The 19,289-nt window shown below is 51.7% G+C and overlaps 1 protein-coding gene across 6 annotated transcripts in view; it reads right to left on the bottom strand.

Annotated features, from left to right (window-relative positions):
- The window catches only part of ADORA1 (adenosine A1 receptor), a 36,888-nt gene that overhangs the window by 2,435 nt on the left and 15,164 nt on the right, over positions 1–19,289 (bottom strand). For 3 of the 6 annotated variants that reach the window (XM_027082667.1, XM_027082666.1, XM_027082668.1), the window contains exon 3: positions 205–2,197. In XM_027082667.1, the coding sequence (XP_026938468.1) occupies positions 1,558–2,197 (640 nt within the window). In that variant the 3' untranslated portion in view covers positions 205–1,557. Of the gene's footprint in view, positions 1–158; positions 2,198–19,289 lie in introns of those variants that run through there. The other 3 variants (XM_027082665.1, XM_027082664.1, XR_003427930.1) reach the window with 2 other exon arrangements.

The following is a 19,289-nucleotide window of genomic DNA, read 5'->3' as shown; positions in this document are numbered from 1 at the left end:
AGATTTTTTAGGATCTCATTTCACATGCAGCGTTTGCTACCCTCAGAGGATAACTATAGGAACAGACACACCCTTCTTTGGAACCCTCCTTGCTCCAAATGCCTCCCAGTGCCCCCTCTCTTCACCTCTCCCTATCCCCCACCATTGCTTTTTCTCTGTTGAGGTTGTTTGTTGCCCTCAGACGGTGGTGGGGTACGTTCTCCATGAGGGTTCACAGTCTTTTATTAGTCAAGTGGCCCGCCCTGGGAGCCAGGGGATATCCCACCTCTGAGAGAGGGGAGGGCCTGGAATCATGTCTGGAGTTGCTATTCACACTTAGAACCTGGCCCCTCATTCTTCTGTATAAGGAGCTTTGGGCTTGGCCAGGAGTAGACCCTTCCCCAAGGGTTTAGGCTAAAGGCCTAGACTCTGCAACAGAGCCTCAAAGCCCATGAACACTGTGCTAAGTGTCAGGGGTACTGAGGGTACCTAAATTCTGGTAAGATCTTCCTGCCCATACACACAGGAGGGTAGTCTCCTCTGGCCTGACCACCCTGTCACACTTCATCCCAGCATGACCACAGCAGCCCACTTTCCCTTCTTCATCCGCTCCCCAGGCAGGCAGAATGCTCCCAAGAGCTGGCATGTCTGGGGCTCTCCTCTCCATCTGGCTCAGAAGCAACAGAGATGGGTGTCACCTAGGAGGGCACATGCCCATCACCGAGAGCTGGTGGCCCAGAGGACAGGCAGTTACACTCCAAGTCTCCTACTTGGGAGGCTCAAGGCAAGAATGAGGGCTCAACACTGTCTCCCAGTGGCTGTTTGAGGCCCACACCTACCATTCCACATTAGCTCCAGAGAGCTCGGAGCCCCCACTCAGGTCCAAGGGCTAGTGGAGAATAAAGCAAATACTGGAAATTATTTCTGGACTCGTTCTTTCGGCCTCTCCCAAGTATAACCCTGGGATCCCCAGGGCAAAGAGAGCAGGCACCCTGGCATGCAGCATGGCCAGGAACATAGGGTTCTGGGAGGTGGGGACTGAGGCTCCTTGCTTCCTGCCTGTCAGTGGCTCTGGCCACCTTCTGCTACAGAACAGGAGAGAAAACAAGGCCAGGACATCTAGTTTCTCCCCTTCCCTCCATCTTGGCGGGGATATTCTCCTCTCCTTACACTTGGTCCCAGGGCTGCACCACTACCACCTAAGACAAGCAGACTCCCCTCCCTTCCTGCCACGGGAGCTGAGCTTGCCCTCCTGGCCCACATGGCCCCATGGCAGTCTCAGTGTCCCCAAGCCCCACTCAGCCTGATGTGCTGGGCTGCCTGTGGGTTGGTCAGGCAGGTGGGGAGGGTTAGGGTTAGGGTGCTGCCCCCACTTTCCTCGTCCCCTCAGGTTACCTCGTTCTTTCCCCATGGACTGCCCTCCCAAAACTCCTCCAGGACCTCGAGGTGCAGGGCACTCACAGCCCAAAGGCCAGTAGGGAAGAGTCAGGGAGACAAGGGAGACGAGCAGGACAGCAGGGAGGTGAGTACTGGGCTGAGATGCCCCAGATGTGCGCAGCTGGGGGCAGGAGGTGGAGTCTAGTCATCGGGCCTCTCTTCTGGAGGATCCTCATCGATGGGGGGTGCAGGTTGGCAGCGGAAGTGGTCGTTCCAAATCTTAAGGAAGGTAACCCGAAACTTCTGGATGCGGAAGGCATAGACGATGGGATTCATGGCCGAGTTACCATGTGTGAGGAAGATGGCGATGTACATGAGGAGCCTCGGCTTATGGCAGGAAGGGCAGAAGAGGGTGATGCAGTTAAGGATGTGTAGGGGTAGCCAGCTGAGAGCAAAGAGGAAGAGGATGAGGGCCAGCGACTTGGCGATCTTCAGCTCCTTCCCATAGTACTTCTGCGGGTCGCCAGAGGATGCCGACACCTTCCTGTTGAGCTGCTTGCGGATCAGGTAGAAGACCTCCAGGTAGATGAAGACCATGAGCAGCAGTGGGGGCAGCACCCAGACAAAGAAGTTGAAGTAGACCATGTACTCCATGCTGATCACCTTCTCAAACTGACACTTGATCACGGGCTCACCTACACTGCCATTGGCCACCCAGGCCCGCTCCACCGCACTCAGGTTGTTCCAGCCGAACATAGGTGTCAAGCCCACCACAAAGGAGAGAATCCAGCAGCCAACGATGGCCACCACAGCCCTTCGGGGAGTCACCACTGTCTTGTACCTGGGGGAGAGGAGGGCAGAGTGTGAGGCCCCCTCCTCAGTTCACCCGGCCCCGGGGGTCTCTATAACTGATTCAGGGCCCAGCCAGGGCCCAGTGAGTGGGGAGGTGCATGTCTTTGGCTAGAGGGTCAAGTCTTTGGGATCTAAAATTTAGGCCAGAACTTGCGATGCACTGGTTCATGTCTACTGCTGAGGGTGGGAAAAAACAGAGAAGAAAATAACAAATGAATTCCTTTAGGAGTTTCACTAAAATTACCAAAGTAAAAATTGCTCACATGTGCTTGGCACACCCCCACTGGTGACCTTATCATTGCTTCATGACAGTTCCCATGGGGTAGAAAAGCACCAGCAGAATGAATGCCCATTTGACAGCTGAGAAAACTGAGGTTCAGAGTAGCCACGTGTTCTGCCCGAGACCACATGGAGGGTGGCAGCGCTGTCCTGTGCTTCCTAACTGACCACAACGACAAGGTGATTGACAAACCACCCCTCCCCTTGGGCCAGCTGACACACTATCATAAAAAGCCTTCCCACACCCCCTCCTTTCGGCTGCGTCCCATCTCTGCCAGTGCCCCCATCTCCCACCTCCATCCTTACCTCGCCTCCCCTTTCAGTCATGTACAGTACTTATCTCCTGAAGGGCTGATCTCAAGAACCAGCTCTCCACCCCCAAGCTAATTGGGAATTATTCTCAGGAAAGAAAACTGATGTTCACTGAGGACTGCACGCAAGGGACTCCCACTTATGCATGCATGCATGGGTGTCTTCATTCATTTTTGCGTGCTTTCTGTGCCATTGGTCTCTGTGCTAGGAGTAAGATAAAGAATCCCTACCTCTATGCAGCTCACATTTTGGGTGAAGAAATAGATAACACAAAAGTAAGGAAATAAATAAACAAGACAGCTAGAGGTTGTGATATGTCCTTTGAAGGAAATAAGCAGGACGATGTCAAGGGGCAGAGCTACCAAGCTTTTTCATGCCATGACATACACAGATGATGAAAACATTTGGATGACACAGAAAATGGATGAGGCTGCCCATGGGCCGTGACTCTTCCCCCACCCCTGCCCCCAGGGTTGAGGGGATGCCCCTCCGAGGGGGGGCTCCCCACTTCCCTTTAAACCAATCCAGCCAGCAGCCAGCATGTCCTCTGCCCACGCACTGGCCTTGGAGCTAGCGCCAAGGGCTGGGGCCCGCCCAGCTCTGTGCTGAGGAGCTGGCTCAGCCCGGCAGCTTGCCCAGTTGTTATTTTCCAATGTAGCTTCTGGGATGGAGGGAGTCCCCTCTTGAGCATGTGAACAGCTACTGAGACCCACAGGTGTGGAGGCGGAGGCCTCCCTCTGACTCCGTTTTCTTCTGTCCTGTGCCTGTGGAATCTGCGGCATTCTCCTTCACAGCAATGATTCTTCAGGTCCCTCTCACCCTGGACCAAAGCCCACCGCTCCTTGAAGGCTTTACAGGAGTGGGAAGGGGAACGATGTGAGGGATGGGAGAAATTGGACCCCACCCCCACTCCATGTAGAAAGCAAGCACTAGATAAGCAACCTCATTTCTAATCTCATCATTCCAGTGGGGAGACTGAGGCCCCTAGATGACTCCAACACCTTCAGTGTGGTGCCCAATCCCCTACTCTGTAATCATATGGTCCTTGTGTCCCCAAAGCTCCAAGGGGCCTTGAAATCTGGCCAGTTTGCTTCTGCCTTCCTGAAGTTTTCTTAGGTCTAATCCTTGCTCTCTTGCTGTAACTAAAGCCTATTTCCACCTCTTGAGTCCCCAGCAGGAAAGCCAGCCTGGTGCATACTTTGGAGTCAGAGAGATCCATATCTGGGCCCCAGGTCTGCAACTTACTAGGTCAGTTCTTCCCCTGTAAAGTGAGACTGTGGGACCCACTTCAGATGAGCTAACATATGGGAAATGCCCTGTAAGCACGCCACCAACATTCCTGTGCCTGAGCTCCTAACCCTCCAAGCCCCTGAAAACACACGCACCGGAGAAACCCTGCTATCTCTAGATGCTCAGCAAACACAGCATAATGGCTCTGTAAACATCTGGCTCAAGGTTTGTTTCTGATGAGCTTAAAGTGCTTCCCACATGTCCTAAAGTGAAAGAAGCTCTGGGCAAGTCCATCGGGTGAGACGAAAGGAGCGCAGGTCATTCTATCAAAAGATATGGGGAGGGGGAAGGGTAAGCTGTGACAAAGCGAGAGAGTGGCATGGACATATAGACACTACCAAACGTAAGGTAGATAGCTAGTGGGAAGCAGCCGCATAGCACAGGGAGATCAGCTCGGTGCTTTGAGACCAGCTAGAGGGGTGGGATAGGGAGGGTGGGAGGGAGGGAGACGCAAGAGGGAAGAGATATGGGAACATATGTATATGTATAATTGATTCACTTTGTTATAAAGCAGAAACTAACACACCATTGTAAAGCAATTATAGTCCAATAAAGATGTAAAAATAAATAAATAAATAAAAATTAAAAAAAAAAAGGCTAAGGTACTCTGCCACAGCTGTCACAGGCAGGGTGCAGGTCCCTGTGGTGAGCCGCCGCAGAGCCCAATGGAGCGGCAGCTGCGGAAGGAAGGATGTAGGCCAAGTACCCCCTATCACAGCCCATCACAGCTGTGATTTACATCATATTGATCATTTACAAAGTCCTTTTACGTTCATGTCCCAGGTAATCCCCGTAACCACCCTGTGAGGTGAGTACAGCGCAAAATGGAATCCCCATTTTACAGATTAGGAACTCGAGGTCCAGAAATGGGCAACGACTTGCCCACATCTCCTGACTCCAAGACCAGCTCTCCTCAGGGCACCAGGCTGACTGTGGGTTGTTTAGATATGGATGACTGGCAGATTGGGAACATCCCTTTCCTACAAGCTTTAAAATGGGAATGTCTAGACCCTATTCAAAGGTGGTACCACCCAGAGAAAGGGGGGTAGACAAAGTGACCTCTGGTATTGCCGTCCAGCCTGAGGACTAGGGGAGGGGGTATCTCGCCCAGGACCCACATTTGGGCAGTGATGACCCACCAAGAGAGGAGGTGAATTCTGACAGTGTCCCAGGTGACAGAGGAGGAGGTAACTTCTAGCTAGAGAGGTACCGCCTTTTCTCTTCCCCTCACCCTTCCCAACTGCCTGGAGCCCCGGGGGTTAAAGCTTTCCTAGGGCTCCTCCGGGCCAGGTCCCAGCAGACCCTGCAGCTTAGGGTATCAGTTCTCATCTGTTTTTCTTGCTATTTTCTCCATGGTGGGAAAGGGCTGGACCCAGGACTTTGGCTGAGGTAGGGCTGGCTCTCACAGGAAGGGCTGCCTCTCAGAGCTGGGAGAAAAACTTACCTCTCCCTACACGTGGGAAAGAGAAGCAGAGGCTGCAAGTCCTAGAGTGCACATGGGGTGGGGCGTGCTGAATGTGCCACAAACACTTGTCCCACCAAGTCATGGTCCAAGGCATCATAACCCCCAACTTTATAGACAGCCCTGTGAGAGCTAGCCAGAGAGATGGCTGTCCTCAGGAGTGTGCAGTCTCAGACAGACAAAGGGGAAGCAACAGAATGGAGGCACTGGAACACCAAGTGGAGCCCTGTCCACAGGCAAGCAGGGCAGGCAGCTCCTTAAAGACGTTGTTGAAGAAACCAGGGAGAGCCCTGCCCGCTCCTGTAGCTCCCACACAGTGCCTAAAATTCCCCCATTGGTGAGATGTTCCTTTGGGTTAAGAATCGCCCTCTCTGTGTGTTATTTTTAAAGCCAAGATAACGCTGACTCCGTAGTATGAATTACTTTGTTTGTCAGTATCTTCTTATTGATGATGAGAAAAATGAAAAAACTGGGTACCTAGAGTAGTTGGGGTGGCAGAGACTCCAAGAGGAAAAGGGAGAGCTTAAGGAAAGAGGTCGACGAGTCTCCTGTTGCCAAGAGCTGGCCTAGCTGAACAGACAAGTTTTTCATAATATAGCTGCTGCAAGAATAAGTAAGTGTGGTTTAGAGGTCAAAGTTAGGGAAGGAGGGCTACAAATCCTGTACCCAAATAGGGCAAGGCAGAGGAAGCCTTTGCTACTTCCCTGGACACCTTGGCAGGGCTGCCAAAGGAGGGGAGGAGGTCCTGGAGGCTAAGGGAGGGGGGATGCTCAAAAATAATAGTTAACTGATTGACAGCAATAATAACAATGCTGATAAAAGCTAACATTTATTGATGCTTTTCATGTGCTGGCACCAACTTTATAGACAGCCCTGTGACTTAGGCATTATTATGATTATTATTCTCATTTTCTAATCGCAGTAACTGAGATTCAGATTATGAAACATGTCCAAGGTCACTCAGTGAGTAAGAGGTAGAGATGGAATTTCTAAGACTGAGATTTGTCCTAGTCCAAAGCCCATGAAGGACGCCAGCTCTGCCACTTTGGGAAGATGGAGGACAAGGGGGCTCAGAGGGTGGAGGTCCAGTACAGAAGAAGGGAGTCATGGTGGACCTCCCCTGCTTCAGGTAACCGCCTGGCCTGGGCAGCTCTGAAGATGGCAGCAGGCCTGCCTGGGAGCCTCCCTCCTCCCTCCAAGTCCAACCTCTTTGTAGCCCTCAGACTGGTCTGTTCATGATCTGCTCAGCTGTTTAGTTGTCAGTGCTGGGGCAAGTAGGCAGCTGAGGCACCCTCCCTTTTCATTCATTAAACAGATATTCACGGAGGGCTCTTAGGTGCCCGGTTACAAGTGCCGGGTTCAGGAATATCGAATAGAACAGGCTTTCAGGAAAGTAACATTCTAGAGGCAGGGGATAAACCAATAAACAGATTGTTTGAGACCTACCAAGTGAAATAAATAGGACACCCTGAGAGCGAGTGGCTGGGCATGGAGTGCCGCTGGCTTAGGTTGTGTACGTGCTCAGGACAGCCTCTCTGGGGAGGAGACACTGAGCAGAGAGGGACATGATCACCTAGGACAGCCCGGCATGAGGTACCAGCAGGCAAAGTCCTGAGGCCCGAGTGGCTCAGGTAGCAGAGCCGCTAGTGGGGGCTTCCGGAGAGTGAAGGCAAGGGCCAGGGCAGGGCCACCTGGGCTGGGCAGGTCACACGAAAGGTTCCAAGGTTTTATTCTTGTGCAGGGAAAGCCATTGTAAGCAAAGGAGTAATCTCCAATTTCTGTTTTTAAAAGATACTTCGGGCTGCCGTGTGGAGAGTGTGTTGTGTGCAGCAGGGGAAGCAAGAACACCGTGGGGAGAGCGTATTTCAGCCATCCAGGTAAGAGACGAGGTGGTGAGCTCTCGTGGGTGGCAGTGGGGAGTGGGGAGGAGTGCCTGGCTGTCAGATGTGTTTGGGAACAGAGCCAACAGGACCTGTTGCTGAGTTTGGATGTCCAGGTGAGGGAATGCACCATCAGGATGACTCTCATGTTTTGATCCCGACCACTGAAGGGAGAGTGGGGCCATTCCCTGACCCTGACCCCTCCCTGGCCAGGGGCCCTTCCCCTACTCCCAGTCCTGTTGCACTCACTCAGGAAGTCCAGACCACACTGCCGGACACTTCTTTGTGTGCACCTCCCACCTGGGGCCTTTGCACTTCCTGCTCACCTCCCTGAGAGGGCTGGGGAGGCTCCTTCCCCCACATCCAGATCTCAGCTTAGATGTCACCTCCTCAGAGGAGATTCCCTGGCCACCCTGCAAAAGGAGCCCTTCACTCCATAGCCTTCTGCTGTTTTTAATTCTCTTGATAGAGCTTATCACTTCTTGACTCTCTGAATCCATTCATCTACCCCCCCCACAACTGCTTCCTCTCTCGTTTAGATATAGATATAAATATATAGGTGTTTAGGAATTTATTATCTGTTTCTCTCCAGTGGAATGTAACCCCATTAGGACAGAGATTCATTTTGCAAGTTCACCAACTGTGTTCCCAGTACCTAGAAAAGTACTCAATAATTATTTGTTGAATGAATGAGTAAATAGACGTAAAAATGGATACATGAGTCCATATATCCATTTATTCAATCATTTATGATTTATTCAATGACAAATACATTTTATTCAATGATAAATAAATAAATGATAAATAAAAATGATAAAGAAAATTATTCGATCATTCATGATTAATTGAGGACCTACCATGTGAGTACGTCAGGGAACCACAGATAAGGATTAAATGGTAGGTGCTCAATTAGAGACAGTCAGATTAGAAAGGCATAGCTGAAGTCTCAGAAGCAATTACAGTGCCCTGGATGAAAAAAATCTTTCCCCTGTTCATTACCCACTGGGCTAGAAGCTGTGGGGATCTGCTGCTAAGTCAGATAACTACTGGTTCCCTGCTTAAGTCCTGTGACATAAGGTTGCTCTGATGAGGGCCCCTTATGAGAGGTATGAGTGAGTGCCACCAGGCCACCAGCCAGCCTCCAGCACATCTATGGCAGCCCTGAGCCCCAGCTCTGTACCTGCATACGGTGAGACCAGCAGAGGCTACCCCAGGCCAGAACTAGCCTCCCCAGAGTCTTCCAGAGGAGCAGCATTTCCAACTCAAGCTAAGCCCCAGCAGGAGCCATGAGCCTGCCTGAGCTCCCCATTGGTCCTTTGCTTCATGAAGAGGCCCCTTTCATAGGTGGGATCAAATCCAGTCGGAGGCCTGACTGCACAGAGGGGTGTCCTCTGTCTGTCTACAGCCTCACAGGAGGGCTCTTCCTGGACACCACTGGGGACTGACTTTTAAGCTGACTCTGAGAACGTGAACAATAAGCCTCCTCAGAACAGGAAAAGCTCAGAATGCCATCAGGTGGTGAACACACCAGGGGACCTAGGCAGGAAAGACGCATTTGACAGAGAAAAGAGAAGGGGGGCAGGCGGCACAGAGATCCGCAAAAACTCTCCTTGGTGGACCAAGAACTGACCAACGGGGGAAGGTGCTCAGAGAAGCTGCTCTGTCACTGTACAAACAAGACTGGAGTGGCTGGTCCTGAAGCTGTATGTCCTCAGCTTCCCCTCCTTTTCCTGCCCTGCTCTGAGTCGCGGGGGAGGGCGGCTGACCCCTGCAGGCTGCATTTCCCAAGCTCCTGGGTCGCTGGGTTCATGGAAGGCATTGGAGTGCTGGAGGAAGGAGGTGGAAGGATATTTCCACCCCCCTCTCTGTCACAGATGGGTCTCAGGCAGCGGTTATATCTCTTCCTTGGCTCTACCTCCCACCAGCCAGGCCCCCTATGGTTTCAGCTTCCACTAGCCCCCTGTAGCCCCTGGGCTCCAGGACCACCTCCTTCCTTTGCCCTTCAGCCTAGGGGTAGCTTCCTGTTGTTGCTAATGTCTGAGTTACCTCATTATCCCCTATTTGACTTCTTAGATGCTTCATCACCTGTGTGACCAATTCCTGGCATTAAAAGCCCTCAGCTGTAAACGCCTAAGCGATTTCCATGTTCCTGGTTAGATCCCAATGGTTCAGGAGTGAAGCTGGAGCAGGAAAAATTGAATGTAGTTATCACAAAGAACTCCCTCCTCGAGGGATGAGAGAACTGACCGGACGCTTAATAAATATGTGTTGACTCAAAAGAAGAGAGAGAGAATCCACAGGATGGGTTTGGAAAAGGCTAAACATGGCTCTGTTTGAAGGCTCTGTTTGAAGTGTCCTGTGAACTGCTGAGACCAGGGCAGGGTCCTCAGGCCTGGCTGTCCCTGTTTATTGTCACCAAGGCACTGGGCATGCGGCTGGGTAGGGGACCGGATCATGTCTGCATCTTTCTGCAATGGGCAGTTTGGAGAGTCTGGGACTGAACCCTCCATCTTCCCTTCCCACTTTCTTGCCTTGTAAGAAGGAGCGATATTCCACAGCTCTGGTGACCTCCTTCCTTGCCTCCCTCCTTATCATTGATCTCAGCTAGTTGTAACTGGAAACTTGGATCTCAAGACCAGGGAAGTAAGGCTTTAGGACTATAAACCACTTCCTTCAGAGAAATTCTCCCTCTCAAAGGAAACAGGAAACCGGATACAATCAAAGGCACTGGGCACACTCCAGGGACCAAATATTTAACGGTAACATTCCCCGGGGGAGTCTGGATCAGGGACCCTGGGGAGGGACTTGGATGTCTGGGTCCTAATAATCCTGCCTTGAATCTTGCTTGCTTCGGGACCTGTGGCATCACCCACCAACTCTAAATATCAGTGTCACCAATCCCCAAAAGGGGGATCCATTGGACACCCTCAAGGCTAGTTTGCAGAACTATAGAGAGCGGGCCCAGACACTGAACTCCTTGAAAGAAGAGAGCTGGATAAATTAGTTAGGCTAGTAGTGTAATGGGCCTTGGAAATAACTCCTGGTCACGTTCTGAGGACAAACAACTCAACAGCCTGGTGGGAAAAACAATTATGTCTATGTATGTGACCCAGTAGCGTCCTCTATTCTGAACATCCTCTATTCTCCCTGCTTCAGATTCAGAGCCCCTTCCTTGAATCTGGGAGTGAGCAGAAAAAACATAGCCCCTGACCTAAAGGAGTTCTCCATCTGATGGGGAAGGTATAGTCCCTGAGCAGAGGGAATGCCCAGTCTGATGGGAGAGCAGCCCAGGCTAAATAAAACATACGAGGCCAAAGTTCCTGGCGTCAACCCCAGACTGAAAGGTGGCACAGGTAACTGACATTGCAAGTTCTACCTCAGGCCTGTGTGCCTGTGACAAAGCCCCTCTCCTCTCTGGTTGCATCCTCTCATCCTTACAAAGAGGCATTGGGATTTGTCCAGTGCCCCTGATCTAGAGGAGGCTGCAGGGGGTAGTGTAGGGAGGGAGGTTCTCAGGTTTGGGGAAGGCATATTTTCAAAGTATACTTGCCTACAATCCCCAACCCTTGCCCGCAGTCCGGGGCATATCAGAATGTCCCCACACAGGCGATGGGAGGCCCAGGGACTGCACTTTGACACAATCCCCCAGGTAATTTTGAGATGCAGCCACCTCCTCCCCAGCCCCAGTCCTCTAACTCCTGAGACCAGTGCAGCCCCACATCCCAGTGACAGGGTGGTCTTCAGGGAGGAGGGTGTCTGACCTGAACTGTAAACTCAGGACAACTGGACCCAGACCTCAGCATTCCTGGTCATTTCCTGCTCTGAGATTTGATTCTCTCCAGCTCTTGGGGTAAGGCCAGGATGGTGAAAATACCAAGGGCAAATTACCCCACCTGCTGTGGGAGACTTTCTGACTCATTCGGCAGTATGGAAAAAAATTTTCCTGTCTGCATATGGATTTAATGACCTACGAGTGGCTGGCACAGTGAGGCCTTACTGGGATGACCACTGTAGTAAAGGGGGCCAAATTTCTTTTCCAACCAAGTGGAAAGACCTGACATTATAGGAAAAGAGAGCTGATTGAATCATTCCCCAGCAGCGTCTCTGGTCTTTGCAGACAATGGTCACTTTTAAGAGGTGGCAGGGAATCCTGCAGCCTGGCTGGCACACCAAGAGGGTGAGGGCAGGAGGGAGCTGGAAATGTGCAGAGCTCGTCAGGCTTGAGAGAGCAGGGGGCCCACGCTGCCCATCAAGGTGCCTGCAAGGACAGCAATGACATGAGGACCCCCAGAGCAGGGCAGTCCTCCCTTGGAGCACCTCACTGTGGTGGGAACCAGCAGACCTCGGTTCTGGTCCAGGCTTTGTTGGGAGGGAATGAGCTGGCCTTGGGTGAAACTCCTCTCCTTTGGGGGCATCTCTATCCTCATCTGGATAATGTAGGACTGAATGAGATGTTTCCCAAGCTCTGGCAGGTCAAGTTCCCCTCTTCTGAAATGTGTCAGATCATCTTATACGAAGAGGTGAGCTTGGCACTAGTGGAGGGAGGGAACACCAAAAACCAGTTTGGGGATGGGGATCCCAGGGGCAGTAGTTGAGAGGCACATACAACTCCCCAGAAGGGAGTCCCCCCCTAAGGATTTCATGCTCCAGCTATGTGCCCCATGGAGAGGAAGATGGGGAGCAACATGGAATGGAAAGAGAAATAAATATTTGTTGTGAGTGAAGGAATGAAGAGTGCTGCTGAGCCAGATCTGAGTTCAAGCTGTGGCTCTACCAGTTAACAGCTTGTGGCCTTGACCAAGTAAATATTCCTTGAGCCTTGCTTTTGTCCTCAGCATAATGGCACAAGAAGACTTGCTTGGCAGGCTCACTGGGACCATGAGGCCCCTCTGTGAATAGTGGCAACTGGTGCCTAGTGTTATCACCACCCCTCTGCCAAGGATGTCCCCGACTCCCCCAGAAAATACAGTCAGCTCCTGAAGAGATACAAAACAGGTTGCAGTGACACAGACAAACAAAAAGTTATTTGTTTCACTTTGGAAAGACTGGTCACATGGCTTTAGTATCCATTTTGCACTCAGCTCTCCTACCTAACTCAAGCCTGGTACAGAATTAGTCTGTGTTCCCTGATCTGTCTGCCTAGCATCTGAGTCTTGGGTGGGGAGCAGATAGGGACGTGGGAGCTTGCTGAGCCCAGCACAAACCCCACACAGGGCCCTGGAGAAGCCACACTTCCTGGCTAAGCGCAGTAAAGCTCTCTTGAGTAAGTGGCCAGTGTAGAGACTGGAGACAGGCGAGGCAGACTCAGGGGGAGCTCATGATGCCCCTTCTCCCACCTCCCTTCTGCATATCTCCTGGCCTGTCTGGAACCACAGAGTACTCAACATCTGCCTGAAGGCCTGTTTCCCTCTAGGGACCATGATCCAACTCTGGCCAGAGAGACTATATAGATTCCAGAGCAGCCCAAAGGCAGTGGTCCACTGAGAGCCAGACAGCAGACCCAGTGCCCTAGTGCCCAGAGCCTGGAGTCACAGGGGCTAGCTTGGGGGACAGGGATGCTCACCCTGAGGAGGCAACTGCTCTCATAGGGCTTGGGGTCTTTCTCTGCTTTAGCTGCCTGGGCCTTCAGGGCTCCCTAAAGTCCATAGCATCTAGCCCTCTATTCTAGAAAAGATGCAACAGATGGCAGGATGTGGAGGAGGACAGAGAAGACAGGGAGACTTTTGTCCTCTTTCTAAAGAAAGGTCCCACCTTCACCCTCAGGCCTCCCTCCATTCCATCGCTTGTACTTTTACATCAGAAAGTCCTACCCAGGGGCTTCCCTGGTGGCGCAGTGGTTAGGAGTCCGCCTGCCGATGCAGGGGACACAGGTTCGTGCCCTGGTCCAGGAAGATCCCACATGCCGCGGAGCAGCTGGGCCCGTAAGCCATGGCCGCTGAGCCTGCGCGTCCAGAGCCTGTGCTCCACAACGGGAGAGGCCACAACAGTGAGAGGCCCGCATACCACAAAAAAAAAAAAAAAAAGGAAGTCCTACCCAGGATCTAACTTCAGTCCCTCTTGCTGCACCACAACCCAAGGCAGTCCTGCTCTTGGGACCTGGAAGAAGTTGCAGTCATATTCTCCCAGGTTCTGGACTTTCTCCCCACTTCACATCCAGGTTGGTGGAGTTTGGAGCCCAGATAACAGTGGTAAGAACCCCAGCACCCAGCAGTTTCCCATCATCCCTCCTTGGTGCCTCTTGTTGCTTTCTGTGTCTTACGTCCCAACACATGCATATTCACTGAGCCCCACAGTGTGCGGGACCATTTACATGAAGCTGCAGGCCAGGCCCAATCCAGGAACCAGTGCAGCCACTCAGGTAGCATCACACAGAAGAGTTTAGCAACAGCTATCAGCCCTGAGCCCTGCCCCACCCTGCCCCTCCAACGCCCTGCATTTGCTGCAGGTTTTCCTCCTCTTTTCTGCCCCAGCCCCAGAGATGAGCTGGGGATAAGGGGGATCCTGATGCAGTGGAAGGTGGGGAAGCACCCAGTCTTGCCCAGGTAGATACAGGCTGGGCATAGAGTCCCCTGCCCAGGACAGCATGCAGCAGGATCCCCTGGATCAAGGTGGGAGCTGATGCCCTCCTCTTCCCCATGTGGGGCAATCAGTAAAATTATTTGTTTCCTCCCTGAGCATATAACTGCCAACCCCCAAGAGCAGGAGTCAGGTCTGGTTCAATGTTGTATTCCTAGCACCCACTGTGGTATCTGGTACACAGTAAGGCACACAATAATATTTTTAGAAAGGAAAATAGATTCATATAAAATGCTCAGTTAAAACCAGAGAAGGCGGAAAAGAGAAGGTAGGGGAGAAACAAACAACAAACCCAATGAATAGAAAAGTTACCAACACGGTAAACATTAATCCAATGATATCAATAACCACTTTAAATGTGAGTAAAGTAGGAAGGAGGTAAGAGGAAGCCACTTTGAAGCTTTTTGCTTCTCTCCACAACATCCCTCCTGGCAGGTAGAAGACCCTGCACCCAGCCCACCCAGATGAGGGACCTTCCATAGAATCCTTGAGATTTCCATTCCCAGTTTCTGTCCCAGTCACCCAGTCACTTTCCATTATAAGTCATCCAGCTTAATACATTAAGCCACTTAATTAGGTGGTTCTAACTACAAGACCAGCCCTTCCCCTCACAGCTGTCCCTGGGTGGAAGTAGGGAACAGTCTGTTCTCAGGGAGCTGCCCTACACCCCTGTGATTTGTGCCAGGATAACGGAGCAGCATGGAGCCGCTGGCAGCATCCCAGAGCAAGGGTCTGGAGAGGCAGCTTCTCTGAGCATTGATCAATGACCATATTTTCAGTCACTTCTGACACTCTGCAAAGCCCAATAAATCACTCACATCTGCCACGACTCTCCATGCGGGAATCTCACATTATGATGTATGTGGGAGCGGAGGAAGCTTATTATATCGAAGCCTTTTTTTCCCATCCACCATTCACAAAAACTTCAAAGTGCTGTGCTCAGAGCCACAAAAAAGAAAATGCAGATTGCTGACAACAATGGGTCTTGGGGACTCAACCAGGCAAGAATCAGGTAGGACAGGCACAGGGTGGGGACACCAAAGTGGCCTCCCTCACCCAGCTGATATTAATACCAACAATATGGGTCATTTGGAAGGTCCAACTCTAGGGTCCCCAACTTTCAAATCCCACAAAGGCCTGACCACCCAAAACTCTCCCTCTCTGACCTCCATAGCTGGTACCCACTATCTCCAACAGAGTTACACCAGTTGGCCAAGGAAGCAAAAGGCTCCAGATAACACAACACTGGCAGGCGTGTGACAGGCATTAGAGGGCCTGGGCTCTAATCAGACTCAAACTTGCTGTGTTAGCAGATTACATCACCTTTCAGAATCTTAGCTTCCTTATCCAAAATGGAGCTGATATCTGCCTAGCCCACCTCCCAGTGTTCCTATAGTAACCACTTGGCATTGAGCTTTACATACAGTCTCTCCTTTCCTCTTCCCACAATCATCTTAGGAGGGAGGCAGCATCTCCACAGATGAGAAGACTGGGTAACTCCCTCAAGGTCACAGAGCTGGTGGTCAGAATTGGAACTGTAACTCAGGTCAGCTGCGTCCCAAACCAGGGTTTTGTGTTTCACACAATAATATCCCCATGAGGCTGTGAGGACTTTGAGAATAGGGATTATAGTCTTATGTTCCCCAGTACCCCTTATTGTCCAAGCTTCTCAGACTGCAATGTGTGTGAGAAGCAAGGCCCAATGGCATTCAGCCTAACGCTGGCCCAGAAGTAACCCTCCCCACCCTTGTTTGGGGAGAAGCCTGTCTGAGGAGCCCAGAAAAAGGAAAGGCATTGTCTTGGACCCTGCAGGAAATAGGAACTCAAATCCCTGCCAGGTCCCTTGCAAACCACCTGTGTGACTTGTTTCTGTTAATGGACAGCCACCTCCACCATATGGAGAGAGGAAAGGCAGGGAGCCAGGGTGGGAGAAGGGAAGGCAAGAGGCTCCCCACCTCAGCGAAATGATAGTGGGGCGCACAGCTCTCCTCACAAAGCATTTCAGCTTGCCTGATAGGGCAGATTTTGTTGATGCCATTTTTTTTTTTTTTTTTTTTTTTTGCGGTACGCGGGCCTCTCACTGTTGTGGCCTCTCCCGTTGTGGAGCACAGGCTCCGGACACGCAGGCTCAGTGGCCATGGCTCACGGGCCCAGCCGCTCCGCGGCATGTGGGATTTTCCTGGACTGGGGCACGAACCCGTGTCCCCTGCATCGGCAGGCGGACTCTCAACCACTGCGCCACCAGGGAAGCCCCTGTTTTTGCCATTTTACAGAGGCCCAAGAAGGTTCAGTGAGTGCCCAAGGCTATAGCTTGGCTGATTAGTGTTTGAGCTGAGACTGAACCCAGGTTCCTCTGAACCTGGCCCAGTGCTCTTTGCGGCATGCATGCTACCTGTGGGTGGCAGAGAACGTCTCCTGGAATCCCTCACAACACTCAGCCCTAGGACCCAACCCAGGGTCGGCTGGGCTGCCTCTCTAGCCCACCTCCTCCATTCTCACTTCCACGGACCTCATGGGATTATTTCTGCTGCCATGATGTTAGCAACACCTCCTGATTTAGCTTCCCTGCACTTGTGATCGAGGTAGCTGTGCAAATGAGCACATGCAGGCCCTAGAACCTGAGAGGAAGCAGGCAGGGCCTAAAGGAAACCAGATGGCAGGTCAGGCCAGGCCTGTGCCCACTAGCAGCCTCTGTCCCAGAAATCTCAGCCCTCTTAGCTCGGCCTGTGCCAATTTCTCTTAACTGCAAAATCTTGTGTTCTGCCTCCATCTTAGCCTAGAAGCTCTCTGAGGACAGGGGCTGTGGTTCCCCACAGTCTGGAAATCCCTGAGGAGAGTGGCTGGGTTAGTGGGTATATCACAAGCAGCATTCACTTTGGTATCTGGTAAGCTGGTACAAATCCCAGTTTTGCTAATTACTAGCTGGATAACTATTTTCCAGTTCCTTTACCTCCCTGGTTCTCTTATTTCTTTATTTGTAAAAATGGTGTTGATGCCAGCCTTGCAAGGCTAAATAAAATTAAATATGCTACCAAAGAAGGCACTCATCACTGTTCCTGACATGGAGGGGACACTCAGCATGCAGGTACTCCCCCTACCCCAAGACCACATGTCTCCTTCCTCAGGATCCTCTCCTGTCAGGCAGCCCCTGCACTCATGGAGGAGCTTGAAGCAGAGGGGGACTGTACCCAGAACAGTGACAGAGCACACCTCACCTGTGTATATGGCTCTATGCACCTCCGAGCCGTGCCACGGCCACTTCCCCAGGTGGAGCTCACCAACGTTAGGCCATGGCATGCATGTAAAGGAACCTCTCAAGCCACAGTTGAGGGTGGCTGTATTAACTGTCTGCCCCAATCACGACAGAGACAGAGAGACACACGTGTGCATGCGCTACCCATCCATCGTCTTCCCTCCCATGAAACGGCAGGAAAGGGGAAGAACAAGCCCCTGTGATACTGGCGAGAGATGGTGGGTTTACATTATTTTCACGTGTAATCCCCTCAACAATCCAATGAGGAAGATGTCATTATTTCCATTTTACACGTGTAAAACTGAGGCTCAGAGAGTTTGGGCAAGATCATAGAACAAGTAAGTAGCAGAGTCAGGACTGAGAGACCAGCATTGCCAGCCTGACGCCTAAGGCACTCGGAGCTCTGTGCCTCTCAGCATCCCTTCTTTCCTCAGACTCAGCACACACACTGCGTGCTGGATCTTTGCAGAAACCCTGAGAAGTCAGGCAGGGACTGTGAGTCCCCTTTGCTGAGGAAGATGCAGCGCCGGGGAAGTGAGGTGGCTTGTCCAGATGGGTACAGCGGCAGACTGAGCTCCAGCCTCTGAGTTCCGGCTCCGGGTCTCTCTCTGTACTGAGTGAATTGGGGGATCAGGTCTCCCTGGTTTGGGAGGGGGTTCCCCTTTTCTTGATTCTCCTCCCAAGTTTTTTTCTTTAAACCTTGACAGTAGACCGAGCTCAGACTCAGGCCATGTTCTGACAGGAAGACAGCGGCCTAGAGAACGGCCCCTCCTTGCCTGCGTGGACTTCAGCGGTGGGAGGTGACAACCGCTCCTGTGCAGACCCCTTGAGGCCCTGGAGCTGCCCATCATGGAGGAGTTAAAGCCCAGCAGTAGCCCGCACATCCAGTCACTGTGAGTTCCCTCCCCACCAGGCCCAAGGCGCCCGCCCACCTCGTGTGGTCAGGGAGCTGTTGGTGTGGGGCCTCCACTCCACTGAGTGCTGGAGATGCAGCACCGTCTCCCAGCAGCCAGGAGAGCTGTCTACAGCTCCAGCAGGTGGTAGACAGTGTGGCACGACACCCGAGGGGGAAGAGGGAAGAGGTTTTCTCTTTAAACGGCAGCTCCAAAGACAAACTCAGCCCCTCTGCCAGGCGTGCGGCAGCACCCACTTCCTGATCCTTCTTACTTCCCGGTGACAGTTGTGTCTGTCTCTCGGGTCTCTGCTCCACTCATGTACCCATAGCCCCGCAGCCAACATTAGCTCCTTCTGCCACCTCAGTGCCAGGCAGTCAGGCCAGCTCTTGGGCGGTACTCTGCAGGCCAGAGGACAGCTTGGGGTGGGGGTTTGGGAGCCTCCACACACACACCCAGAACCAACTCATCCCTGAACAATGCAGCCATTTTCCTTTTCTGAGAGCACTCCTTTATAGACAACTCTCTGCAGTAGGCATAAGGAATTGTGCCCATTCTATAGGTGTGGAAACTGAGACCCAAAGAAGTAAGTGATTTACCCAAAATCACCCAGCAGTAAGGTTGGAGTCAAGGCTCAAATGCAGGTCTTTTCATTCATCCATTCAATTGTTCATTCAACAATTCCAGTTACACTTAGATGTTGTGTGACTAATAATAAGTTGTTTAACCTCTCTGAGCCTCAGCTTCCTCAGAAAATGTGGAAAATAGGAATATATTATTACTATTAGAAAACACTATTAGTGCCTCTTCATAAAATTGTGCAAGGATTTAAATAAGAGAATCCACATAAAGTATTTCGCAAAGGCCTAGCAAGCGTTAGGTGTTCGAGAGTCACTTGCTACTATTACCATTCACTTACTGGTCAGGCATTAGATACCAAAAATGGGCAGAAACCATGCTGGACACTGTGAAGGAGAGTTGAATAGGCTTGGACCCCACCCTCAAGTTGCTCACAGGCCAGTGAAGGAGGTTACCTCGGTGCAGTCTGACAAGGGCTGTGTTACAGGGGAGCATGGGGAGCTGTAAACACACCAAAACAAGGAAGGTTTCTGGGAGGAGGTGTCATCTGAGTTGAC

This window comes from Aethalodelphis obliquidens, unplaced genomic scaffold (assembly GCF_003676395.1).
Source record: "Aethalodelphis obliquidens isolate GAN/ISIS:26980383/991018 unplaced genomic scaffold, ASM367639v1 scaffold48, whole genome shotgun sequence".
In the NCBI taxonomy this organism is placed as follows: domain Eukaryota; kingdom Metazoa; phylum Chordata; class Mammalia; order Artiodactyla; family Delphinidae; genus Aethalodelphis; species Aethalodelphis obliquidens.
The sequence above is the reverse complement of the archived record's forward strand: the minus strand, read 5'-3'. Positions and strand labels throughout refer to the sequence as shown.